General features: G+C 55.2%; 10 protein-coding genes across 10 annotated transcripts; 5 read left to right on the top strand and 5 right to left on the bottom strand.

Moving 5' to 3' along the window:
* Positions 1 to 2,808: 2,808 nt before the first annotated feature.
* On the top strand, positions 2,809 to 4,143 carry CMQ_366 (uncharacterized protein; the record flags this gene model as incomplete). The annotated part of the gene is made up of 2 exons (XM_014317445.1): positions 2,809 to 2,890; positions 2,990 to 4,143. The coding sequence occupies 2 exons, from the start codon at positions 2,809 to 2,811 to the stop codon at positions 4,141 to 4,143; spliced, it is 1,236 nt and encodes a 411-aa protein (XP_014172920.1).
* Positions 4,144 to 4,846: 703 nt separating this feature from the next.
* On the top strand, positions 4,847 to 5,119 carry CMQ_1148 (uncharacterized protein; the record flags this gene model as incomplete). The annotated part of the gene is made up of 1 exon (XM_014318227.1): positions 4,847 to 5,119. One exon carries the CDS (start codon positions 4,847 to 4,849, stop codon positions 5,117 to 5,119), a length of 273 nt encoding a protein of 90 aa, XP_014173702.1.
* A 1,271-nt stretch (positions 5,120 to 6,390) lies between these two features.
* On the top strand, positions 6,391 to 6,785 carry CMQ_1632 (uncharacterized protein; the record flags this gene model as incomplete). The annotated part of the gene is made up of 2 exons (XM_014318711.1): positions 6,391 to 6,559; positions 6,613 to 6,785. 2 exons carry the CDS (start codon positions 6,391 to 6,393, stop codon positions 6,783 to 6,785), a joined length of 342 nt encoding a protein of 113 aa, XP_014174186.1.
* A 213-nt stretch (positions 6,786 to 6,998) lies between these two features.
* CMQ_720 (uncharacterized protein) lies at positions 6,999 to 7,911 on the bottom strand (the record flags this gene model as incomplete). The annotated part of the gene is made up of 2 exons (XM_014317799.1): positions 6,999 to 7,842; positions 7,907 to 7,911. 2 exons carry the CDS (start codon positions 7,909 to 7,911, stop codon positions 6,999 to 7,001), a joined length of 849 nt encoding a protein of 282 aa, XP_014173274.1.
* Positions 7,912 to 9,445: 1,534 nt separating this feature from the next.
* Positions 9,446 to 9,912, top strand: CMQ_1004 (duf1754 domain containing protein; the record flags this gene model as incomplete). The annotated part of the gene is made up of 2 exons (XM_014318083.1): positions 9,446 to 9,703; positions 9,763 to 9,912. The coding sequence occupies 2 exons, from the start codon at positions 9,446 to 9,448 to the stop codon at positions 9,910 to 9,912; spliced, it is 408 nt and encodes a 135-aa protein (XP_014173558.1).
* Positions 9,913 to 10,635: 723 nt separating this feature from the next.
* CMQ_1635 (uncharacterized protein) lies at positions 10,636 to 11,820 on the bottom strand (the record flags this gene model as incomplete). The annotated part of the gene is made up of 1 exon (XM_014318714.1): positions 10,636 to 11,820. The coding sequence occupies one exon, from the start codon at positions 11,818 to 11,820 to the stop codon at positions 10,636 to 10,638; it is 1,185 nt and encodes a 394-aa protein (XP_014174189.1).
* Positions 11,821 to 13,675: 1,855 nt separating this feature from the next.
* CMQ_495 (putative plant-like oligopeptide transporter) lies at positions 13,676 to 16,932 on the bottom strand (the record flags this gene model as incomplete). The annotated part of the gene is made up of 13 exons (XM_014317574.1): positions 13,676 to 13,720; positions 13,963 to 14,553; positions 14,611 to 14,720; positions 14,795 to 14,991; positions 15,066 to 15,101; positions 15,164 to 15,279; positions 15,335 to 15,435; positions 15,493 to 15,610; positions 15,683 to 16,047; positions 16,115 to 16,151; positions 16,206 to 16,279; positions 16,338 to 16,543; positions 16,607 to 16,932. The coding sequence occupies 13 exons, from the start codon at positions 16,930 to 16,932 to the stop codon at positions 13,676 to 13,678; spliced, it is 2,322 nt and encodes a 773-aa protein (XP_014173049.1).
* A 998-nt stretch (positions 16,933 to 17,930) lies between these two features.
* Positions 17,931 to 19,151, top strand: CMQ_1423 (vitamin b12 biosynthesis cobw-like protein; the record flags this gene model as incomplete). The annotated part of the gene is made up of 1 exon (XM_014318502.1): positions 17,931 to 19,151. The coding sequence occupies one exon, from the start codon at positions 17,931 to 17,933 to the stop codon at positions 19,149 to 19,151; it is 1,221 nt and encodes a 406-aa protein (XP_014173977.1).
* Positions 19,152 to 19,271: 120 nt separating this feature from the next.
* Positions 19,272 to 20,062, bottom strand: CMQ_1648 (uncharacterized protein; the record flags this gene model as incomplete). The annotated part of the gene is made up of 2 exons (XM_014318727.1): positions 19,272 to 19,858; positions 19,936 to 20,062. The coding sequence occupies 2 exons, from the start codon at positions 20,060 to 20,062 to the stop codon at positions 19,272 to 19,274; spliced, it is 714 nt and encodes a 237-aa protein (XP_014174202.1).
* A 268-nt stretch (positions 20,063 to 20,330) lies between these two features.
* Positions 20,331 to 25,258, bottom strand: CMQ_1005 (k-cl co-transporter; the record flags this gene model as incomplete). Its single annotated transcript, XM_014318084.1, has 5 exons — positions 20,331 to 20,480; positions 20,543 to 20,890; positions 21,224 to 21,993; positions 22,104 to 22,973; positions 23,035 to 25,258. The coding sequence occupies 5 exons, from the start codon at positions 25,256 to 25,258 to the stop codon at positions 20,331 to 20,333; spliced, it is 4,362 nt and encodes a 1,453-aa protein (XP_014173559.1).
* Positions 25,259 to 25,556: the final 298 nt, after the last annotated feature.

Below are 25,556 nucleotides of genomic sequence, written 5' to 3'. Positions count from 1 at the left end.
TACTTCCAGAAACTGCCTGCTTTAGTGGGGTTCTTCCTGTTGTGCGCTGTCCTCTTTCACTGCCACAGCATAAAACAGATTGATCCAAATCCCCGTTCTATCAGATTACACCAATCCACTTTGGCCATCCACGACCCAGCAAACGTCGTGGTCCTCCGATCTGATATCCACCGCATCTTCGATAAGCAAATGCTCATCATCGTACCTTGAAAGCGCGGGACAACCCACCAACTCATGGGGCATCTTATAAATGCCGCAAGGGAACACCACGTCTTGGTAAACAACATGTACGGTTGTCCAAGTTTACGATTAGAATGAGAGCTTTTTTCCTCGCTCGAGTTGCCCGAGATTCACGTTACGTGAAGCAGCTGCAAGCGTTGTGGCGCAGCATCTGGACGTCGTCAAAATTATAGACTAATTGTGTTATTGTTATTGTTTTCTTCTTCAAGCTCGTTTTCCGGAAGACGTGTTTGTATTGCTGCTGCTTACACCAAAACGGATGCGGGACAGACTGTTGGACGATGATACGTCCGTTCAGATTCCCTCATTCAACCAAAGGGGATAGGCAGAGGCTGCAGCCAGTGTCGTTGCTGCCCAATTTGCCTGACTATTGCGGTTTTTTGGCCTTTTTCCGCAACAAAGATCACATCGAAAAACGACCAACACGCCAAAGACAAAAGACACAAAAACAATCCAGCCGTTTACTTTTCCTTAAAACATGCACCTACTCAAGACAGACGACTACACAAGAGAAACCTTCATAGGCAATGATATACCACTATACGTGATACTTTCACATAGGTGGATGACGGAGGAAATCACGTTTCAGGATGCTATGAACATTAGGACCGGCGATGGTGGGGGGTACAAGAAGGTTAGAGAGGCATGTCTCGTTGCTAAGAAAGAGGGATTCAAATACATTTGGATCGACACCTGTTGCATCGACAAGACGAGCAGCGCAGAACTCTCCGAAGCCATCAACTCTATGTATCGCTGGTTTCAAGATTCGATAATGTGCTATGCCTATCTCGACGATGTGCAACCCGATTATGAGATCACTAAGAGCGCATGGTTTACCAGGGGATGGACTCTGCAAGAGCTTATTGCCCCTCAATTTCTAAAATTCTTCAATCGGGACTGGACAGAGATTGGTACAAAGACAAGCCTTCAGACAAGACTAACGGAAATCACCGGTATACCCGGCACCATCCTTGAAGGTGCTGATCTTGACTCCTCCAGCATTGCGCAGAGGATGTCGTGGGCCTCAAGGAGGACGACGACGAGGATCGAAGATACCGCTTACTGCTTGATGGGACTATTCGACGTTAACATGCCATTGCTCTATGGCGAAGGAGAGAAAGCCTTTACCCGGCTGCAAGAGGAGATAATTCGGAAGTCGGATGATCACAGCATTTTCGCCTTTGAAAGCTCTGGAAGCATCCTTGCCCCCTCGCCAATCAATTTTTCCTCTTCAGGAAACATCGTTCCAACGACAGATGACAAATACTCGAGTAGCGGCACAATATCTATAAGCAAAAGGGGAATACATCTTAGAGCCGATTTCCACGGACAAGAGAAGTTCAAGTATAGGTGGGCTATACTTCCCTGTATGAACGAACGAAAAGAATACTTAAAGCTGTTTTTATATTGTCCATCCGGCGGCAATATCTACTCTGTAAAGGTTTCAAGTGGCCTCCAGTTTTCAAGCATATCTGGCTTGGTACCTACCTTCAGCAGCATATGTGTGATTTCAAATCGCCAGACTAAAATATTGCGGCCACCACTTACTAGAGCTGTAGAGGCTGGAGACGAAGCAATCGTTCGGTGTCTGCTTGCATACGGTTCGAAACTGCATACATATGATATGAATATGCCTGAAGCATTGAGAGCGGCAGTGTCGGTAGGACACAAGACTATAGTACAGCTACTGCTTAGGGAGGGTGTTGACCCTAACTATGGGCTACAGGAGGCTGTAAACACTTGGAACGAGGCAGTGATACGTCTGCTTCTTGAAAAGGGTGTTAACCCTGATGATGGGCTATGGGGGGCGCTAGAGACTGGAAAAGAGGCGTTTTGCCGGTTGCTTCTTGAAAGGAGTTATCTTATGAGAAAAGATGTAACATCTCTTGCGGCAGTGCAAGAGAATTCCAGAGATAGTATGGATGCTTCATGAGAAGGTTGCTAGGGTAACATCGACGCAAAGGCAAACAGTTCCGCCCGAGTCACAGGACAAGGCGTTTTACGGAACGACGGTAGACGGACTGACAATTCGCAGGAATTTCTGGGGAATACGTAGACTCAGATGCCTTGCAAGGAGTGGTGAGGCGTCCCGAGAAGACGCTATAGGGAGCAATAAAGCAACAGAGCACCAGAAGGAAGCGCTGTCCCGGACTGAGTTGTGTTAGAGGCAGTGCCATTGTGCTATCTTTAATTGAAAAATTTCCAGGGCGGCACGAGAAACCATAACGTCGAAGCAGCGACCTTGGCACAACCCTTTCTGACAGCGCCTGGCTAGACTATGATTGGCAACGCTAAGATGGATGTCGCAGGATGGCCTTTGTGGTAGGTGTTTGGTGTGATCGTATCTTACCAACAAATTGCCGGAAACGGCTTTACCATTAAAAGGCAAACGGACAGCTTGTACTCAAAAAATCTCCCTACGCCCCTCTCCAGCAGCTGATATTTCGTAGATACATAACACGTCATTCAATTCATGTCCTATGTCCTGTACCTGGACCGTTCGTTTGCATAAGAGTTGCCCACATCAAATCAAAGAACGTTTCCGTTGTAAAAAGACCGCTTTCCAATATGCGGGCTCACCGGTCTCGTCCCAATTCCTCCAAACCGTTGCAAGAGAAGCAACCGGTCGCTGGTTCTAGCAAGGCTCCGGGTATGTATACGTACGTTTCTGGCTCTTGTGGATTTTATTCTGAGATCTCTTGAGGAACGACATCGCCTCTGAAACCCAGAAAACAACGACGCGAAACAGGATCCCCAAGGCGCAGCTTGCGGCTCCAAAGACAGAATCCCACCAGTAGCGCAGATAATACTCAACTATCAAGGCCGCCTGCTATCGAGGAACACAAGTTATTGCCTCCTACGGCGCCATCACGAAACCCACACATTGGCGGTGACGGCGACGGTGACGAACGCCAACCCATACCGGCACGGCTGACCCGAAAGAATTTGGCCCTGCTGAACAGGATGGGCAAGAGGAAGCGTCCAACGACGTCAGGCTCTCGTGAAACGATGTCCACGTCGTCATCGGGAAGGAGCTCCTCCTCCATGACGTCTGGTTTTGCTCTCCAAGCCTACAAGAACGGCATACTTCAGCCGCTTTACTCCAAGCCTCCGACCAACCTCACAAGCATTCGCAGCCGTGGGGCTGCATCCCGTGAAACACCATCGCCAACCGAGTCCATGTACGAGGCCTTTGTCGACAGCGTTGAGGGGGCTGTCAACGAGGCAACGATGGTGTTCGAGGTGGGCGGAAAGCTGCTGAAGGAGCACCCGAGAGGCTACAAAAGGGCCTTCAACAAGGCGTTCACGGGCTTTCCAAAAGATGTCAGCTTCAACACTGGCCTGTCCGCACCGCAGCCCGACTTTGTTGAGGGTCTAAAGTTGCGCGATTTCTTCCCTTTTCCGGTAGATGAGCACGTCTGTGGCGCCGTTCTCTACAAGGATGATCCCAACTCTCTGGCACTTCCACACCTGGCGGGGGAATGGAAAGGGAATGGAAGGGATATGAAAACAGCAACATTGCAGAGTGCGTACGACGGCGCTGCCCTCGTCTACGCGAGAAATCAGGCACTGTCCTGGCTTGGAAATCCTGATCCCCCAGGACATGCTGAGGTGACGACATTCACCACGGATGGCACCAGCCTCAATCTCTATGCGCACTATGCTGCTAAAGCGGAGGATGGCACAATTGAGTATCACCAATACCGCATCAAGTCTGTAGATCTGGTGGACTCGTCACAGGGACTGAAAGATGGCCGGAAATGGCTTAGAAACGAGCAGGATCATGCGAGGGAACGGGCACATGCACTCCGGGATCAGTTGAAAGAGCACTGGCAACACCCTCCGAGAGACGAATGCAAGACTGAGGAGACTGGGCAGACTGAGCAGACCGACCGAGGCTAGCAGAGGCTGAACAGCCGATTATTTTTTCACCGTACTACTCTTCGTCATTTCCTTTCCTTTTTTTTTCGTCTTTCAGGAGACGTATTCTCTGAGGTGGACTCTTGTCTTGCAGGGTAGGGAATTCGATCAGCACTATTTAGCCATTTCTCATGCAGCATTTCCGTGAATCCATTAGGCGAAGCCGATCATACCATGAATACCCGAAGAAGTCCATCAATGTATGCTTAATCATGCAGCTTGATGCGCAACAGATGAGTGTCATCGTCGGCCTTATGTCCTAGCATTTCTTCCTTGCAAACGGCACGCAATGCAACGTGAGTTATCAAGGTCAACATACTGCAACATACGGCTCTTCCTGTCATCTTTCCACGAGATGCAAGTTCAATCCTTACTACCGGTTACATATGAGACCGGATTACTTCGATCATCTCGATATACCTGGACTTAGAAACTCAAAAATACAGGGTTGCATTGCCACCCAAGGAGCGGCCTCATCTCCACGGATTAGGATTAGGTCAAATCAAAAATACCTGTATGTAATATGACCATGTCTCCCAATCGCGCTGCCCCGACACCTAAGGCGCTTGTTAACAAGGTTGTCAGCCAAATTCAAAACCTGGTGGCAGGCGTCTGCACGGACTCCGACCGCCTCGTGGTGCAGTATCTGCTCAACGAAGCCCACAGCACGCTATAGAGACAATACATGCAGTACAACTACGGCCACGATGCCCAAAACAAGTTGTACCGGCCCTGGAAGGGCCGTTTCTACAAGAACAGAGCCGCCACACGCGCCCAAGTCGGAGGTCTCGCAGCAGTCGAAGCAAGCAGCAGCGACGAATCTAAAGCGACCGTAACCATTGCCCACGGCAGTAGGAAGAGGAAGGCCAGAGCGATAGAATCCCCACGCGCAGTGAAGAAAGGCAAGCGGCTCAAGGTGGCAGACCAAGAAGTCGTGGGGTTGCCAGGACTGAGGTAGGGAGCAGAGACGTTAGATGCATGGCCTCAATGCAGGTTTCACAAGCGGGTGGAATAACTTTCATCTAGGAACAGAAGCAGCCTGATTACTACTTAAATCTAAGAGAGTTGATGCTTGTTTTCGCTTCGTTGTGCTTTCTACAAACCAGTCAACCTGCCTTTCGTAAATTGCACTCAGGCGCAATCAACCCAGGAGATATAGGTGAACAGATGGCCTCAGCAATCCTCCTCTTCGCCTTCGACTACGTAGCAGAACCTATGATTTTTCGACCTTTGACTGGAGCTCTCTTGAAGCACCTCGTTTCGTGGCCGCAAGTCGTCCCGCCCCAAAAACGACAAAGTCACATGTGGTCGACTTCGGACTAAACGGATTCAAAGTCTGTTGGAAAGATTGCCAGAAAGATTGCAGGACTGTAGTCTCAAGTGTTATGTCTCGGGGACGAGAGTCGGCTAGGCTAGCCCATTGACTGCATGACCGTGATGCACCGTGATACGTGCTCGAAAACAACACACAGAAAACTGCCTCGACGGCAAAGGGGAGAAAACGTGCTTGATACTCCTAAGTCTACTATTCAGAAGGAGGGGTATTTGACATCCCTCGCAACTTCCTTTATTACGGCCCAACAACCGCGACCGGATTTGCGGAAAGACTACCCGAGCAAGGCTGTCAGGGCGTCAAACTGTTTTTGACCTCGACCTCAATTCTTGACATTCTTGCGTGTGCCAGCTGAACACGCTAAACCTGCCATAGAAAAAAGTCAACCTACGGCTTTTCGCCCGCTTCAGGTACGAGAGGCCTTGCGCCGTTTAACACAGTTACACCGCCCAGAAACGCCAAGTCAACACGCTTCGTTACTGTGAGCCACCCGTCCATTGCTATTGCTGACAAAAAGCGGGTGTGACATGCCATATTCGGCTGCTATGTTGATGGCTTTATACCTGCAATCGTCGTCAATCGGATCCGAGGTTTTAGCGTGCTGTCTTGCAACATGGCGCAGCCATTGTGCAGTTGTAGCAACGTAACTGCCCGGCGGAGAAAACACGGGCGGAGTTCCATGTCGCAGTAATTGCTGAAAGGCGTTCACTATTGTGAGGCATTTGGCGTGAGCTTGACCGTTGTTACAGACACGTCTGCCGTCGCTTATGAAGGAGGATGTGACGTCAGCTTCATAAATGACTAAGCGGGTGGACGACAAAGGGACGAACAGCCAAGCATCGAGACAAGGATTTCTCCATTTCTCAAATACATCCTCACCTCCATCGACGGTCCAAATGTCTTCCCAGCAGCCGCAAGAGTCGGTCGTCTTTGGCAATGGCTGTGGCCACCCCATTGGCAAATACAAGCCGCATCTTGACCAGGCAGCAAGGGATGCTGAAGAACACAATAGAGCCATGGTTGCCAAGACAGAGACGAGTACTGTGTCTAGACTGATTGACCAAGGTAAGGATTTCAAGAAATTGTTTCCGTCTTCTACTTGCTCACCCCTTACCCAGCCTCGAGTATCATCCCAGAGAGCATAAAAAAGACGCTGGGCACCACAGACAATTCTGTTGGAGAAGCAACAGAACCGCAACCATCCTCAGACCAATCCATCAAGGACACACACGTTGAAGAGTTTGTGCGCGACCAGCACCGAAGCAAGCCTTCTGGCGCAAGAGACGACTGATATTACTATACTAGAACCCGGTGATATCGAGACAGTCGAAGATAAAGTTAAATACGACCCAGAACCAGAACCAAAATGTCAAGCCGTGAATAGTTACCCAAAGAGCCGTATCCAATAATTTAGGCAAGCCCATTTTTCAACTCGGCTTCCTAGCTGGTGTTCCCACTTTCAACTCGTCCTAATCATACTTCATCGTCCACTCCATGATCAGGCTTACAAGAGAAAAGGACAAATCAGCAGCACGGCTGTGCCCACGAGTGTGAAGCTGTTCTTGATCGAAGTAGCATCCGCTGTCACAATCCAAGAACCGACCGTTGTGCTGGCGCTTGCATTGATAGAAGAAGAAGAATTGGTGGCGGGGCCAGCGACAATGGCCACAGAAGCCCCAGCAGACGCTTTGGCAGTGGCCTCGGCAGCAATGACACAGGTACTTCCATCGGCAACAGCAACAGCAGTGGCCTCCGCACCCGCACTAGCAGTTGCTTTCGCCTCTGTTTCGACATTGCCACCGGCGCTGAACCAACCCTCACCGACATCAGCAGTTGCTTTGGCCTCTGCTTCGGCACTCGCACCGACGCTGAACCAGCCCTCGCCAGCACCAGCCGTGGCCTCTGCTTCAGCACTGGCACCAGCACTGACCCAGTCCTCGTCGGCAACTGCGGTGGCCGTGGCCTCAGCCCAAGCGCCGGCCGAGGCCGTCACACCGTTGCCGCATATGGACACAGAGGTGGTTCGCTCAGCCACGACCACGGGACATGTGATCGTCTGAATCTCCGAGTTACAGGAGACGGTGCTCTCGACAAAGCAGGGCGGCACAGCCGGCACGGTCCACGTCTCGGATGCAGCGCAGACGACCTCAACAATGGTGTAAGTAGCATCCCACACCGTCGTCGTGTCGGCCGCTTTGGCGCAGTAGGTGTAAGTGGTGGTAAAGGTCGGCAAGTTGGCGGAAGAAGCGGCGGCGACAGAAGTGCCGCTGGCCAGGACCGCGAGGGTGCCGGAGACGGCAGCGCTGGAAGTAGCATTGGCATAAGTGCCGTTCAGGACTGCGAGAGAGCTAGCCAGGATTAGTTGGGGTGCCGTTGCGAGCAGAACAAGAACCAACAAAGGAAGAACCTTACGACATGACGATGAGAACTTCAAAAGTGATCGATGAAAGGGTGATATGGATAAAAACGAGTGAAGTAGAGAGCCTAGTAAGTCAAACGTAAGAGTGGCTGGTTGATAAAAGAGTGTATATGCTGTTGACTAAGGAGTGGGTTGATGAGAAGAAGATAGGCTATAGAAGGGGAAGGCAAAGCCTCCTTCATATAGGTTGCAGAACTCCCGTCAAATGGATGCAAGAGGGTAGCGTTCGAGCATGGAAGGAGCGAACCTCTGCACGCGCTTTCTGTGTTGTCATTGCTGGCATGTCGGAAAGCTTCAGATGTCTCGGAATACAATTATCATCTTGCAAAAAGCCGGTGTGAGGAATAACCTGATTGTCCGTGGACCGTGAAGAATGGAAAGACAGTTGTTGCCAATGCTGCGCTCCGCAGGACTGAGCTCGACCCTGCCTCTGGATGATCATCGCCACCCTCTTCAAGCAGGTGTCAGTAGGTACTGAGTCGTGACTCGGACACATCCCCAGCTGCCTCGCATTTACTAGGCTAAATATGCCTCGACCAGTAGAAAGAAGGCTGGTCGGCTTGGCTGCCGTAGTAAATCTGCAGCCTGTCCGTTATGGCCAGTTCGGCTAAGACACGTTTGGGAGAACTGTCACCTGTCAGAAAATAAAAAGAGGGACGAAGAGTCTACGAACATTGTCGACGCGTGCTACGGCGAGACTTTGCGGGAGAGGAGACGCGCAGACAGGAACATGTTGAAGCTGTTTGCGTACCCGTCTGGTCTTTTAGCCCCGCCCCCTCATTGATTCTTTTCACCTTGCGTACCCATACCTGCAGATACATCACATGAACAAAGAAGATCCTGGAAGCCAGCATAGACGTGTAGTGGAATGCAAGCATTGGTCTACACATCCGGTTTTTACTCGTATGTCTGGTTGATACTCCATGCGAAGAGCGGCGATCGTAATCATGGACGCTGTTCGTCATTGCACGCAAAATGCAACCCACTTTCAGCTGTTCACAAGGGAATGCCAGTGTCAAGCCCATGCGGCGACATTTCTCGCTATGGGAAAAGCATAAGCATTCAGTGTCACATATTTGTCTCCGATCTATCAGCATCTCGGCGCGTATGGGAGAATAAAAACAGCGCGAGACTTCCTATCATGGAATTCAATCTACAGAGATATTCTTCGTAGAAGAAAACTAGCAACACGTCACTGTGGGAAAGATCAAGGTGACGGTCGTGGCAGCTCTGGGTAATTGCTTTTTGATTAAGGAAGAAAAGAAAAGAGAAAGTCCAAGAGTGAAATTTTCAGGTACGCACTTATATAGGCGAAATTTCTCGCTTTTTTCCCCCCTAGCGTCAGAGTCACGTGTTATCATTATGTAACCACCTTACTTGACTCGTTCTAAATCTACAACCACAATCGCATATTAGCGGTCGCGATCCCTAAATACCACACCCACCGCTGGGCGTCTTCGTGACATACCCTCACCCCTCCTTCCAAAGCAGGAGAGCACCGGAAGAGCACTTCCGAGTCCGGGTACGCCGACATGCCGTCGGACGAGTACGCGTCGGCCGGTGCAGGAGGCGCGCTCCGGCTCAAGGGCGCCAAGGTGGAGAAACACAAGAAGAAGCACAAGCACAAGAAGAAGAAGCTAGAGGCGGCGCTCGAGAAGGGCCTGATGGATGACAGAGCCGACAAAGCCGACGCGGACAAGGACCGCGACGAGCCAGCAGACCAGACCGAAGACCCGTTTGCACACATGACACCAACCGAGAGGCGCTTTGCCGAGGCCCAGGAGAGAAAGGTGAGCAGGCACGAGGAGGCATCTAGCCAGGAACGACTGCATGCTAACACCCACCATAGTTTCAAGACCTTCTGCTCGCCTCGCCCGAAGAGGCGCGGGCCAGCCATCCGGAGCTGTTCAAGAGCCACAAGGAACGGCTGGCCGATCTGAACGCATACCTGTCGCGCATGAGCGAGCACCATGACATGCCCAAGATCGGACCGGGCTAAGGGCAAGGGCGATGGGCGGAGAGACAACAGGAGATGGAGGGCATGGAGGGGGCTATCTTACTTTATTGTATCATTGATTTTGCAAAGCACAGGACGGGACGGATTTTCAGGGTTTTTTGCGTGGCGAAAAAAGACGCCGCTCGCTCGATTATTTGATTTACTTTTGTATACTGAACCCGGTCTAATTGTAACTAAAGGTACAAAGGTATGAAGTTACTATACGTATATATTAAGTCAAACACAGGCGTCAATAGATAGCTAGTTGAGCACTCAAATGGTGTTCTATTCTGTCTCCATGTCTCCGTCTTATTAAACAATATGCTGTTTTCGTTTGATTTCTGGTCGTGCCAGTCGTGCCGGCCATGTCGAAAGTGAGCCATAAATGCATGGTATTGTCGCCTGTCCCAGTTGTCCTGCCGTTCTGGAATAAATGAATGTGAATCCCCCTGTCTACCCGCTGTTGTTAAATTCCACCCGACTTCGCCCCGTATGTGTCAACAAATAAGACAACACAGACAAGAGGTACCAAAAACATGTTTAAAACGCCGCACAGATGCAAGGAATGTGGTGTCCCAAAACAGGGATGAAACAAAAAACGGTAAGCTGATAACTGGCAGTAAAATCATAGCGAAATCAGACGTGAAACCAAAGCTCAGATGCAATGAGTAATACAGAGAGCTGTACTCCTGTAATGGCCACCCGTTTTCAAAATAGGTGTCCACCTCACACCAGCAGTGCAGCGCCAGCCAGAAGACCAGCGACGCCGGCCATGCGCATGTTGCCGACCAAGCCAGAGGCTCCGGAACCCGTCTGCAGACTGCCAGATGCGGCGGCCGTGGCAGTGCCGGTCTCAGTAGAGTCGGCACCGGTGGCAGCAACGCCGACGACAGAAGTGGCGGTGATGACGGTGGGCGTGCCGTTAATGGTGGAGGTGTATGTCAAGGTGACCTTTTTGCTGCTCGATGTTGCCTCTGTAGTGGCGGTCGTCTTCTCACCCTTTGTCGTGGTCTTGACGGTTGTGGGAGTCTCCTTTGCGGTAGTGGGGGCGGCAGTTGTGGCAGCGGCCTGAGTCGACTTCTCGGTGGCTTTGGACGATGTAGCCGGAGCGGCCGACGAGGTCGGCACAGCTGATGTAGGAGTGGCGGACACCAGTGTAGCGGGCGAGGAAGATGCAGCGGCGGGCGGGCTGCTCGTCAAGTCGGCGGCAGAAGAGGTAGCAGCAGGCGCGGATGAGACGGTAGCGTTGGTGTCGCGGCGAGCCAGCTGAACAATGGAGGTGGCCAGGGGCGCGTTGGCACGGTGGAGGGCGGCCAGAGCAGACTTCTCAGACGGGTAGACACCGTGCTTGTAGGTGTCAGGCAGGTAGGCATGCAGCAGGTCGTGCAGGGACTCGGCCGAGACAGCATCGAGCAGACGAGAAAAGGCAGAGGCAGAAGCAGGAGCCGGGGCCTCGTTGTTGCTGTTCGAATCTGCGGCGACGGGAGGTGCCGGGATCGCGTCCGAGCTGATAGGGGTGACGATGTCGGCGACGGCAGCGGCGCCAGCAACAGCGACAGCTTCCTCGATAGCGTGGTGGTGCGAACGATGAGGACCGCCCGGTACTGGATGGACAAGAACCGGGTAAACGTCGACGTCGCTGTGAGCGGCCGGACCATCGTGGCAGGGCATCGCGTGGCTGCGAAGACCAATCACCATGGAGGTAGCTCTAAAGGCGAGGAGGAACCAGAAGAGCACGAAGAGCGAGGCCCCGATGCAGTGGACGGTGCGGCAGGCGGCAGAACGGCGGCAGCGGCGGTTGTCCGTGGTCAAGTTGTCCAGCGATTCGGCATCGGTGACAGCATTGATCGCAGGCTCAGCCGTGTGAGCGAGCGCCAGCTTCTCGTCCTCAGCCGTGAGAAATGCAGCCATTGTGTGGGATGGTGGAGCGTAGGCGGAGGGTATGTGGATTACGGATAGGAGGTGGAAAAGTAGGGCTGACAGAAAGAGAAGACGAGAGAGAAGGAGAGAGGGGGAGAAGGGGAGAAATAGGCGAATAAAGGATGAAGTGAGAGAAGGCCGAAATAAAGAGGCCCCGTTTCCAGTTTCAGTACGGAGTAGAGTTCAAAGGGGTGGGACACACACAAAACGAGTGTGACTGTTGCTGCTGGCGATATACGGCGCACGAGCACGAGCCTGTACTCCGTACGTCGTAGCAAGATAGAATGACAGAGACAGTCAGTAAGAAACCCTGTCGGGGTGGTTGGTTTGCGGTCCCCGGTATAGTGATGGCGAGGTCGTATCGGCGGAGCACTGCGGAGCCAAGCGAGCGACAAGTTCGGTCAGGAAAAAATGGCTTGAGCGAGGTAGCGAAAGATCACCACACCGCTGGGTATTGGGGGAGAGGGAGCAAATACGACGTAGGGCAGAGCGCGAGGGAACGAACGAGAGGCAAAGGCAGAGAGGCAAAAGAGGAGGAGCAGCAGCAGGGAGAGGAAAACTCGTACTCCGTTCTCCGTTTCTCTGCAGGCACGGAAGGGACGAACAGCAAAGGAAAAACAGGGAGAAAAGCACTCACAGGGAAGGAGGATCCGCTGGCTGCCTAGGCCGATCCAGCCGAAGGGGCTGAGATGGGGATCGCTGCCGCCGCTGTGGGCTGAGCGAGTGGGTTGTGCAGAGAAGCGAAAAAACACAAAAGCCCCTGGCCGTGAGAGTCATGCTCGTTCGTATACGTAAAAAACAGCACCTACTATGTAGCCGCGGGCCCGCGGAACTCCACTTGGCGCCGTGTTCAGCTGCAAGCCCAGGCGCCACGAGCGTGCAAAGGGCGCTAGACACGTCGAGAATACAGGTGGCAAACCCTAGCTATCGTAAACAACCGATCTTGCTGCAAGCCGCTCTCGTATCGGCGTCGCTGCAGCCGGCTTTTTTCGTCTCATTCGCTGCTCTTCTGTCTCTTTCTTCTTGGGTTCCCTGTTTCCCTCTCGTTCTGCCGGCCTCGTACCATAGAACGTATCCTATGGCACCCGATAGCCAATGAGACACGATCAGATCTTTTTTTCTCTCCCTGTTTTATCTGGTTTTTTTCTATGTCGCAATGTGCCTTTGTATCCCAGTGTAGTGCCAGCTGCATGCATTCCTACGAGACACTGTTTCTTGCTCGGTCCTGCCAGACGAGTCCGAGGGCTTGCATTGGCCTCGTCTCAAACGTCCTCGGTCGGTCCTCAGTCGAGACTCCTCGCGACTGACATCATGGACGTTTCAAGAAGTCTGGCTCACCCCTCTCTCACTGGCGGTTGTAAGATACTTCTATAAAATCATACGCGGGTAGTTCTCCGGGGATCCCCTAGCCTCCCTGTTGGGTTGGCTGGTCCCGAAGAAGACAGAGCTTGCAGAGCTAAGAAGACAGCTAGTGACCCACCATTTTGGCCTGCTCGTATTTTTCTGTGCCGGAGAAGTGGGAGTGGAGTGCGGACTGCACCACACACCTGCGAGTGAACCTGCACAAGTACTCCGTAAAAGCTGACCAACGGTCTCAGGGCAAGATACGCGGTATTTTTAGAACTCCGTCAAAGTACCTTTTAGCCCCGTACGAATCGTGGCGGTGCAGTCAGAGGGCCTATTCTTGACGTGCCATTCCTGACACATTTGCCCCTGCAAATGCACAGGGAGAGCATTATTTTGGTGTTCGCTGTGATCGGGATGCCATGTTGTGCTGTCGTGTTGTACTGGGATGCGTTGTTTATTGTGACCGTGATAATTGTGTTCGAATATGGGGTATTCCCGATCAGTACTCCGTACCATAAGTTTCCGAGTACGCGTACTCCGTACTCTGTACAAACATCAATATGCGGAGTACCGAGTACAACAACTGAAATTGCCAATAAACAGATCCCCAGCTGAAGATGTTCAAGCAGTTTTTTATAAGAGACCCTCAGGCAGCTCTCTTCCCAATCAGTCTCTTTCTCCCCTGGTCTCTTCTCTCCTTTAATGTATCTCATTTCTTCTCGCCCATCTCCTCGCCCCTGCGTCTACCCACTACCCCATCAACGCAAAGCACTTTTCAATACTCACGGCATCGTTGCCCCACCATTTGGCCATCACCGCCCCCGTCGTGCCGAGGAAGAGGAAGATGAAGAGCAGGTTCGCATTGTAGCCCGTGTCCAGTGCCGCCCCCGAGATGTAGGCCCAGCGCCGCCAGAACGCGTGCCGATAGCGGTACAGAAACAGATTGCTGGCCGTGCCGACCAGAAAGGCCGTGAACGGCCCTGTGCTGAGGTTTCCACGGAACGTCGCCGCGCTGGCAAAGAAGATGGTCGTGTTCCAGAGGTCGAAGCGGGCGCGCGGAAAGCGTCGGTGCAGCAGCCAGATGGCTGCCGGGGCGAGACCGCCAGCCAGGAAGCCGTAAAGCAGCGGTGTGAAGATGGGCGACGCAAACAGCCGCTTTGGCCCCACGAGCGTGTACTGGATGCCGTCCGTGTTGTAGCTGGCAAAGTCCTGGCCCGTCCACTGGCCCTGTGGATCTGTCTTCTTGCCGCTGATGTAGTCGAACTTGGTCGCGAGCACCCAGCGCATCACGGCGTAGTTGATCGGCAGCGCCACCGTGTTGGCTACAATCTGCATCCCGATGACGGTCCGCGGTGGAAGATGGAGGTAGTGACCGATCTTGACCGAGAGTCAAGCCAGAGGGCACAAGAGCACAAGGTCGGACAAAGAACACACCTTTTGATCCTCGAGCACCGTCCGCGCGTCATACCACACATTGCCAGAGATGATCCGGTATGCCAGTTGGCCCAGTGGATGTCGAGAGGAACCTTTGGTTTCGATCATGTCTGGTGAGGAAGAACGAGAAGAGAGAGAGTTCTTGTTAGCGGGAGCCTCATTCGTGGCCACAACGCAGACTCACAGCCATAGATCAGCTCGTTGAAGAGGCCAACCTTGATCGAGTACCCCGACATGGCGTAGACGAGGCTCATGGGCAGTGTAGCCGCGGCACCGAAGCCCAGGGCGACAAAGTACGTGAAAACAGGCATCCAGACTTTGTCTGTGGCCACAATGACCAAGAGCATCACGATGGGAATGATGGTCAACAAGGCCCATTCCCTGTTGAGACGTCAGAATACCGTGACAGGTCAAGTTCTTTGAAGAAAAAGAAGAACAGGCAGAACGAAACTTACCACAGCGTCATTCCCGGATACTTCTGGATGATTCGACTGGAGCCAGATATGATGGTCAGGCGATGTTGCGTGAAAATATGTTCACAGCGGAGACGCACCTCAAACGATCGGTATGGAAGCTGTCCAGAGACCGTCTTGCCTTCCACATCGCCCTGAGCTTGGGTGCAAGGAAGAGGCCGCACCAGACAAAGGAGGATATGTACGAGGCATACCACTGCGTTGTCGTTAGCACCTGTCCGATCCTGCTGGCTGCCCGCTCTCGAGTTTACCATGAAGATCTCCCATAGATACTGTGCGCCCGAGTATGCGAGCCCGACCTCGTGAAACCGCGTTTCGTTCACATGCTGCATGCCTTTGCTGTCCGTGTAGACTGGGAGTGGTCAGGCTGGGTCTCAAAAAGGAGGTCTTTCACAAGGACAGTTCTCACTCATGTAGTTCACCGGATACTTGGTCCCGTTCTTGGCAAAGACTCCGTTTGACATGATGTTGTACGTCGGCGACCCCCAGAGGTTGCCAAAGTATGCCACTGGGATGAGGATCCAGGTCTTGCATTCTGTCAGCCAGTCTGTCTGACTTTCCTTCCCTGCTCTCTACCGACTCTCCTCGGACAGACGCACCGTGATGACAAAACCAACAAAGACCACCACCTGCACGCTGTACGGATACGTGACCACAGTCGACGTGATGTTGGACCAGTCCAGCGTGATGTTGAGCAGGCCTGCGCCGCCGCGACCGGCTCCCAGGAAGTTGACCTTGTGGCTCTTGGCCGCAAACCAGCAGAGAGGCGCCAGCGAGGCCAGCAGCGGGAATACGTACTCGGGCAAGAACTGCCACGCAAACGTGCCCACCAACAGCAGCCAGAACACCTGCATGCGTCGCCGATCGCGGGCTCGCACGCCGCTCTGCATGCTGTGGTACAGCGTCACCTGCTGCAGCGAGAGCGGGAAGATAAACTCGGGGTCGTCGATCAGAATCTTGCGCACTGAAAAGGTATCAGCTACTGCTTCTTTCGGTCTCGGTCTGTCCCTCTCTGGCCCTTCCCTCCATACCCATGGCGGCGAACGAGAAGCCGAGCAGGGAAGCCCCCTGTCTGCTGTCAGTTATGCGTGCGGTTCACATGGGAAGGGCTTGGAAACGGACCCAGCCAAAGAACAAGGCAACGGCCGGGTTCATGGTGATGCCGTAGTACAGGGCGGCGTTCGTGGGCAGGTATGCTACAAGGGACAGTTTAGTGCTGGGCAAGACGGCAGGGATATTCTTGGAGACACGCACTCGCCCATTGTCCCTGGCTTCCCGCATTTGCGGCTATGCCGATGATGGCATGTTCCTTGATCGAAAACGGCCCGGGGTTCAGGGAGAAGGACCACCGGCCCAGAGACACCCGATAGTCGGGCAAGATGCGCGCCATGTAGCGTCCGAGAGGGGCCGAAGCGAGGATGACGAAGAAGACGGGGAACGGCGCCGTTGTCGTGCGAAAGCTGCCAGGGGACAGGTCAGAAGGGACAGCCGTGACGAGAGCCGAGAGCCGAGAGAGAACTCACTAGGACAGCTGCGAGACAAAGCTGCCGATGACGCAGAACACCAGCGACAGGATAACCGACCGGAAGGTGATGACGAGCAGATCCGGGTCGTCGTCGAAACGGACCACCTCGCGGACGAGCTCTGGGATATGGGCGAATTCATCAGCCGAGAAGTCGGGCTCGTGTTTGTCGCTGTCTGGCGAGGGCACTGCTTCTGACCTCAGAACCGGGCCGTTCTTCTCTCCATCGCCCGGGCTCTCCAGGTCTTGGTCGAACAGATCTAGACGGACGACCGAAATCTCAGTGACCTCTTCTGAAGATGCCGGCATCTTGGACTTGTTCGACATTCTGAGCGAAAGAAGTTGAGAAAGCAATAGGAGGAGAGATAAGACAGACAGGTGCTGTACGGATGAAATGGCCAAACAGTCCAGTCCAGCTGTGTCTACAAGCCAATGCAACGTCTCCAGCTGCCGGTCAGAGAGCCACAAACACGGCTTATGTGCATCCTTATACGTCTTCCAAAGAGAGACAATGGCCACAGATCACAAGCTGCCAAGCTCTCCGTCTTCCCCTTCAAGAGATCCCCTCTCGTCTTTCCTCTTGGCAACAATACCACGTCGTCTCTCCAAGCTGGGGTACCAGCGAGTGCGCCATAGGTTGGGCGATGTCGTGCCCTTCAGCGGGCCGTGACGGTACACCAGCAAACCGGAGATACAGCCAGCCACGCGGACATGGCCGGCGTAAGATACGGCAGAGGGCTATCTCCTCTGCGCGCAGCGGCCATAGCGATAAGCACACTTCGCCGCGAACAATGTTGCAATCCTCGTCCTTGGCGACGTGCTTGCAAGAGCAATGGCGAGTACGTGGGGGTCTGATTGGCATGCTGCTGCATACGACGACATGGAAAGCCGCCTGATATGCGCTCACAATGCCAAGGAACCAAGGCCGCAATTTGCAGCAGACGTGTATATTCCTTTGCGAGCACAATGCTTAAAAACGGGATTTACCTGTTGCCTTTGCTTCACCTCACGTGAGCGTTTTTAAAGCAATCGACACCGGCATAGTATGAGCCCACATTGTGACGTCGTGGGCAGCTCTGGGCTGTTTGCGCCTTCCTTGCCGCGCACGGCAGAACACCGGTTGCCTTCCTGAGGCGGCAGGCGGTGAGCACAGAAAAATGTCGCATCTAAGAAGACGTACGACGAGGAGGATCGGAGAAGCAGGACAATCACAGATCATAGACAGGAGCAACCGGCAGTGGTGACTGGCAATAGACAGCAGAGGCAGAGGAACCGAAAGAGAGGCTACTCACAAGACACAAGAAGCGATCCCGGACAGCCGCACCATGGCCCCCATCCCCATCACGATCGTGACCGGCTTTCTGGGCTCGGGCAAGACGACGCTGATCCTGGGACTGGTGCCGCAGCTGCGGGCGGCCAACCCGGACTACCGGCTGGCGCTGCTGAAGAACGAGTTTGGCGATCTGGCGGTGGACTCGCAGCTGGCGGCCTCGGGCGCCGTGGCTGGCGTGCGCGAGCTGCTCAACGGCTGCATCTGCTGCAACCTGGTCGGCCAGCTGGGCGATGCGCTGGCGGAGCTGACGGCCGGCAGCGCGGACGCGCCGCAGCCGTCGCGCATCGTCATCGAGACGTCTGGGTCGGCCTTTCCGGCGACGCTGGCGCTCGAGATCAACCGGCTGGCCCGCAAGACCGGCGGCGCCTATGTGCTCGACGGTGTCGTCAGCGTCATCGACGTCGAGAACTGGCAGGGCTACGAGGACACCAGCTACACGGCCCGCTTACAGGCCCGCTACACCGACCTGGTCGTCTTCAACAAGTGGGAGGCCGCCAGCGAGCGCCGCTTCGACGAGTGCCTCGACCGCCTCGGCGATCTGCACGGCGGCGCCGATGCTGCCAGCGAGGTCGCCTGGGTCAAGAGTCATCGCGGCCGCGTCGATGCTGACCTCGTCTTTGGCATCGACGGTGGCCTGCTGGCACGGGCGCTGGGCGAAGCCGCCGCTGATGCTGGCGACGACGTCGAGGCGGCCCGCCTGGTCGGCCTGACGACCGAGAAAAAGGACCACGATCACGACCATCCAGATCACCAGCATGCCAGCGACCATCAGTCCGAGGTCGACGTCCTGTCCGTCACCCTGGCGCCCTCTACTGATCCGACGGCGGCTGTCGACCTCACCAAGCTGACCGCCCTCCTCAAGGCCGCTCCCAAAGACGAGGTCTACCGCATCAAGGCCCTGCTGACCGTCTCGGCTGCCTCCCGGGCCCAGCTGCAGAACTCAGACGACAGTGTGCCGGTGCAGGAGATCGACGCCCCTGCAACGTCTTCCATCGCTCGCTACATCCTCAACTGGGCCTTTGGCCGCTGGACCTTTACGCCCGTCGCTGCAGGCCTGACCGAACATCCGTCCGGCAGCGAGGCCGCTCTGCGCATGACCGTCATCCTGGCTCGCTACGAGGCCACCAAGTGGACTAAAAAGCTGAACAGCGGTGGCTTTCTCGCACTGGAGGGCGATGACGCCGGCACGCTCACCGTCACCAAGGTGGCATAGCTTTCACGTCAACCTGGACGGATGGAGCACTTTGATTTGCATAGAGGCGCACAGGCACACGGATATACCGATTGATTTAGACATAAGTAGAAAGACACCCAGATCACTGATTCGCACTGCTCATCTCCTGCTGCCACCTCCCTCGAAATAGTACTCGCTTCCAGTCCAGCCCTCCAGCATCTCGCCGTGCTGTGATTGGATCTCATCATCGTCGTCGTACGCATCGTTCGAATTGCCCGACAGCGCGAAGCTCGTCCGTGTTGCTGCCTGCTCGATCCGCACGTTCGACGGCTGTGCCACCACGCCGACTGTCACGATCCCCACTCTGGCTGCTACCTCAGGCGGAACGCTGGTCAGACACTGCAAGAGGCAAGCCGTGGCCGACATCCTTGCCGTCATCGTCGTCGCTGTTGGCTTCGTCGACGGCGAAGATGTCGGGCCAGCAGCCGTTGCCCGTTGATTAGCCATTGCGCTCCTCTGACGACAGTTTTGCTTTCGCCAGCTGCCCTCCACACTTGCCTTGATCACCTCAATGTCCCACTCCAGCAGCGACTCGCCGCTCTCAGCCTCGGCCTCGGCGATTGCTGCCGCGACAGCCACGTCTTGTTCCGACGCTGTCGATGAGGCTGTCTGGTCGCCCAGTCGCTCAAGCCGGAAGATGCTGCCAGCGGCGACCAGGCGATCCGTCTCGATTGGTGGATCTCGTACTGCTGCCGTACCTTTTCTCTTGTCATCTCCGTCTTCTTACCTTCTGCCAGCTTTTCGTCTTCTGCCCGTCTCTCACCTTCTGTCTGCCTCTTGACGGCCCCTGTCGAGCTCGTCCGCCGTGGAATTGACACCACCACCGGAACTGGTCCCCGAGTGCGACCTTGAACCAACGGTTGATCGACGGCTACTGCCAGCGTCGCCATTCGTTTCGAAAAAGGGATCAACGCCGGTGGATTCGGTGCCGGACGAGGGCTCGTGTACGGCTCATTTTTTGATGGCAGCTGACGACGGGTGGAGTTAGCACTGCTGCTACTGCTGCTGCTGCTGTGTGCAGTTCGCACAGACGGACGTGCCGTCGCTACTTGGCTGGAAGCCTCCCTCGAGCTTCTGCTGCTTCCCTGCGACACGCTCGCCAAGTTTGGGACCCGACGCAGCGGCCGTGGTGCTCCTTGAGCGATGGCACTGGTGGGACTACTCTTCGTCGTCGGCGGCCGTGTCGATCTCTGTGCCGATGCTGATGTTGGTGCTGTTGCTCTTGATGCCCCTACTGACATCTTCCTGCTTGGTGGACCAGCCACCACGCTTCCGGCTCGCTGCACCTTCTGCTGCTTCTGCTTCTGGCTCTCCATAGCTGCTGTCTTGTTGTGATCGGCTCTCTCTCGATCTGCTCTTCGCTCACTTACCTCCTGCTTGATGATCGTCTTGAAGCCTGGACTGCGCGCTGTCTGCTTCAGCAAGACCCGGCACTCGTCCTCGGTCGGGATGTCAGTCGAGAGAACGGGCACAGGCGGCCGGTCTGGATGATGGACCCGCTGGAAGACTGTTGCCGTCGGCTTGGGCGAAGTCGGGCTGCGTAGGCGCTGGGCAAAGTTGCGAAATCCCCTGCTGCTGTTCTCTCTGGCACTTTCTCTGCTGTCCTTTTCGGCAGACGGGTTGTTGGCGGTCTCACTGTGTCGGTTTAGTGGGTTCTTCATGGGAAATGAGAGTCTCTGGAAGACAGCCGAAATATGGCTCTCGCTCACGTAGCCTGGCTATTTATCCTCGTCTGTCGTAAAGATGTGAACACGAATAGTCTTGTCCATGAACATCGCCTTCTCGCGCCTTTTTGTCTCGACCGCACTCAGCCTGCCGAACAAGGGCGCCTGTCTAAAATTAAACCCGGCGTACTGCACATTCAGGGGCTACGAGACTCGTGAAAAGACATGGACATCGCCCTTTGTTCTGAGCCACATGGAAACGTTGCTGCTGCTTTTCCAAAATATGCATTTCTTTGACCCAGCACTTGCCCGTTTCCCCAACAGAGTTGTCAAAAAGACCTAAAGCAGATGCGCTACAGACAAAGCCCCTTGCCCCTAAAGGCTCACAGTCACCGTCATGTTGTTGCTTAGAATCATCAATACCGGCGGCAGGCCTTGGCACAACAGTTCCACATCGGCCAGATACTGCAGGCTGGCCGTCTCACTGCGACACGTTCCCTCGTCGGGGATCGGCAGCGTCGTGAACAGGACCCCTGCATTCCCGCCAGCCCCAGTGCTCTGCTGCCGCATGAGCTCGTTTAGGATCAGGTGCTGTGCGCGCCGTGGCAGGTCGTTGAACGACAACGACAAGCTCTGTGTCGCGTAGCTCGATCCGGTGCTTCCGCTGATGCTGTCACCATCGTTGTCTCTGCTTTCTGTGCCGTTTCCGTTTTCGCCGCTCCCGCCTTCTCCACCATCCACGCGCTGTCGCGTCTTGTAGTCGGCGAGCAAACCCGCGATCCCGATCCGCACATCTCCCGAGCTTGGGCCATCTGCAGCTGAGTTTTGCGTGTCGTCACCTGCCCCGTCGCCGCTGTTTAGCTGCACAATCGGTGTCGACGAGTGCCGCAGCAAGTGCGGTCGGAAAGGCGCCTGTGCATTTTTCTGGTCTCGCTGTGGCTCGACGAACGTCACCGATGGTCCTGCAGCTGTTGCTCCTGACTTGTTTGTGAGGCCCCCGCGGCTTTGTCGAGAATTGGTCCGCGACAGAGTTGCGTCTTCCATTCGCCCTGGCCCTGCCGTCTCTGCAAACATTATCGTCCGGCCGGTTTCTCCTGGGTTAGCAGTTCTCGTTTCTGGCACAAGGCTGCTGGAGAACCGCATGGAGGACGAAAGCGCTGTATGGGAAGAAAACGGTTAGCGATACAGAAACACGGAAGCACGAAACTAGTGGACACACGAGAGTTTCTGGTCGACATGCATTGCATTCCTTGTCCCGGAAACAGACTTCGCCGGGCCCAAAGATCAGCGGCATCTGCCGACGACAGAGATGTTGTCGACATTGTGCCGTAGTTCCTTCCGGGTGGAGTTACTGATGGCGGCGTCTGGTCTGCCGAGGACGAGTTGGACATTGGCGACTTCCGCTTATCGTCCATCTTCTTCCCCCGCAGAGTCGACCGCCGGAGGATCGTGTCCCAATGGCTCTTCCGGCGGGCTGCACCCGTTCCGTCTGTCGCGTCCAGATCGCCTTCGCTCGCAGCACTCTCGGAATCGTTAAAGTCCGGGTCCAAGTCGCTCTGGTCTGTCGAAGAATCGTTGCCTGGGTCCATGTCCATGGTGCTGCTGTTGTCCTCGATGACATCCCCGTATTCCGAACGCGCGCTAATTTTGCTGCCGAGGTTTTGCGTGCGGTAACCCATGCTGAGACCCAGCCGAGCCAGCGTCGAGACCGTGCTGTGCTTCTGTAGTTCCTCGATATGTACCATGCTGGGCCTTCGTATCCGCGGCGTGACTTTGTCTCGGCAGCTGGGCGTGCCGTCTGCCGCCGAAGGGGAGCTGGAAGAAGCCTTGCCACGTGTCCGTCTCATGTCGTCCCACCACGGATCGTCTTTCAGCACGGCGTCCACGAGCCGTTCAGCCGATGGGTCGGAGGAGCGGCCATGGATGATGGTCTCGTAGGTCGTGAGATCACCGCTTGCCAGCCAGAAGACGTGAACTTCGGCGCTGATTCGGAGCTTCTCGAGAAGCGCTTCCAACCTGCCGCGCTCTTCGTCCACTTCGCTTTCATACTCGACAAACACCATGACACGTATGTTGTACACCTGCTTCCAGGCCGGAACCGAATGAAGTATGTAGCCCAGCTGCAGAATGAGGGTGTCTAGCGAGTCGTCATGTCAGCCGGGCACAGTTTCTGTGTATTTAGCAGATGCCTGACTTACATGTGTCAAAGTTTGTGGTCAACACGCTCTTTCCATCGGCTTCCAGCTCTGCTGACATCTGGATGGGCCACAGATCAATGTACTTTTTCGTCTTGCTGCTGTCAGGTCGCGGTGTTTCCAGGGTGTGGAAGCCCTTGGCTACGGCCACATTGATACGGTGGCGAAGGGCCAGGTCTTCCAGGATGGTCGCGTACTCGGTCACCTTCATCATGCCCTCGGTCTTGATTACGTCTGTCGGGAGAATTCCCTCGAGGATCCGCGATGTAGTGTCTCCCCGCCGCCGCCGCCGTGGCACGCCAACATTTCCAGCTGCCGGACGAGACTCTGGATCTGGGCTCGGGGTGGCCGTTGCCGCGCCAAATGACGGAATGGGAAGCCAGGGCATTGGCACAAAGGGCTGCGTAGCCCTTAGCTCATCCAAATTGTAGAAGCCCAACACGGCAATGTTTGGGCGCATGCCACCGAGGCCGCTCGACAGGATCAGGTTCCGCACGCCCCAGGTGATAGACGGCGACATGGTCAGCTGGACAAAGGCCTTGATCCTCGAGTACTCGCTAATATACTCGTTCCACATGGCATGCTGGAGCTTCGCCTCATAAACGCCGGTGTCAAAGTCGTCGGTCACAATGGCGTGGCCCAGAATGTACAGCGAGCCCTTCTTCATGGAGTTGCAAAACTGGATGAGACGGGTCTGCCGCCGCGGATTGTTGATCAGCAGGATTATCTGGGGGCGCCAGAATTTGATATGCTCAGGCCTCAGACGAAGCAGGTACTTGCGGACCTGGTGGTAGATCAGGTTCTGCGACACGTCACCCCAGCGTTTGGGCGGGCTCAGGTAATGGATCAGCAGGAAAAGCACGACTAGCAGGATAACGGCAGACGTGGCATAGGTGGCGTCGATGAAAAACATGGCACCGGCCGACGTGAGACTCCCGAAAAAGGCAGTCTGCCAGCTGAAGAACTTGAAGGCAGGCCGGAAATTGGGGGCGGAGCCGATTTTGAGCAGGAAGCAGGCCAGGTTCATGACGAAGAAGGTGACCATGTAGCCCATAGAAATGAAGGTGGCGATCTGGTTGAGGTCGGCAAAGAGCGCAAACTGGGCGATAGCATAGGTGACCATCAGGGCCAGCAGCGGCTCGTCGGTCTTCTTGGTGCCCCAGGAGAAGACGGCGAGGCCGGGCAAGAGCTTGTCGCGGCCGAGGGCCTGCATCAGCTTGGAGGCGGCGATGAGACCCATGAGGGCAGAGAAGAAAGTGACGGCACACTCGCCGGCGACGATGAGGGGAGCCCAGATGCTCGTCTCCTGGATGATGTTGGGCTGGAAGAGGAGGGAGTCATGGGTGGTGCTGGCGGCCAGGGAAAGGATGACAAGGAGGTAGACGACAAAGGTCGATAGCATGGCCCAGAGCGTGCCGACAGGGATAGACTTGCTGGGGTTGCGCAGGTCGCCAGACATGGAGGCGCCTGCGAAGATGCCGGAGGTGGCGGGGAAGAGGATGCCGAAGAATTCGCGGAAAGTCGTCAGGCCGGCAAAGGAATGGCCGTCGCCGGCGTGAGGCAGCAGGTTGGACCGCAGTGTGGCCAGACGGAGGCCAGTAAACTCGATGCCGCGCACAGGGTCGGCAAAGGGGACGTGGAAGAGAGCCGAGATGGGGATGCTGAGAGTAGCGAGAGTGAGAATGGCGAGGAGGCCGTTGCTGGCCTTGGCAAAGAGGCCGCTGCCGGCGAAGCACAGCAGCGTGCAGCCGACGAGGACGGCCGTCTGGGAGAGGTAGCCGACCCAGTAGCCGTGGGGCAGACTGGGCCCGAAGCTGAGGTAGATGCAGTCGATCAGACCGACAACATTGAGGGCCGTGTTCAGCACCTGCGAGAGGTAGAAAAGCAGGCCGATGGAACCGCCAAACTCGGGTCCGAGCGAGCGCGAGATCAGGTAGTAGGTGCCGCCGCCCTTGACCTCGCCATTGGAGGCCACGGCCGACAGCGAGAGCGTGGTGATAAAGTCGACGAGGTACGACAGTCCCAGCAGTCCGAGCATGCCCAACAGGCCGACCTGGCCGAGGATGAGGCCAAAGCGGAGGAACATGAGGATACTGAGGATGCTGAGGCAGACGGGCACGTAAACGCCCGAGACGACACCCAACTTGTGCTTCTTGCTGGCGCCATGGTCATGGTCACGGTCACGGTCGCGCTCTCGCTCTCGCACCAGGAGACGATCTCGCTCCATTGTCAATGCCAGCAACGTCCGAACAAAACGGTCGGAAGAGGTCGTTGCAGCTGACGGAAAACTGTCCGTCCTCGATCTCGTCTGCTATCGCTCGCTCTTGGCCCCTGTCATATCGCAGTAGCCGCCGGCACTTATGGGGACCTGGCAACACGCCAATGCAACCAACCAGATGCAGCTGTCACAATTAGACGGGATAAGCGATAGTGAGCTGTCTCTCGTTCCAGGTTTCCAGATGTCCGAATGCCAGGTTTTTCTTTCTTGCCAATGACGCACGACCTGTCAGACGTCCGGCCGTGGC

The sequence above is a fragment of the Grosmannia clavigera genome (assembly GCF_000143105.1).
Source record: "Grosmannia clavigera kw1407 unplaced genomic scaffold GCSC_140, whole genome shotgun sequence".
Taxonomy (NCBI): Eukaryota; Fungi; Ascomycota; class Sordariomycetes; order Ophiostomatales; family Ophiostomataceae; genus Leptographium; species Leptographium clavigerum.
This window is presented reverse-complemented; position numbering and strand designations above follow the sequence as displayed.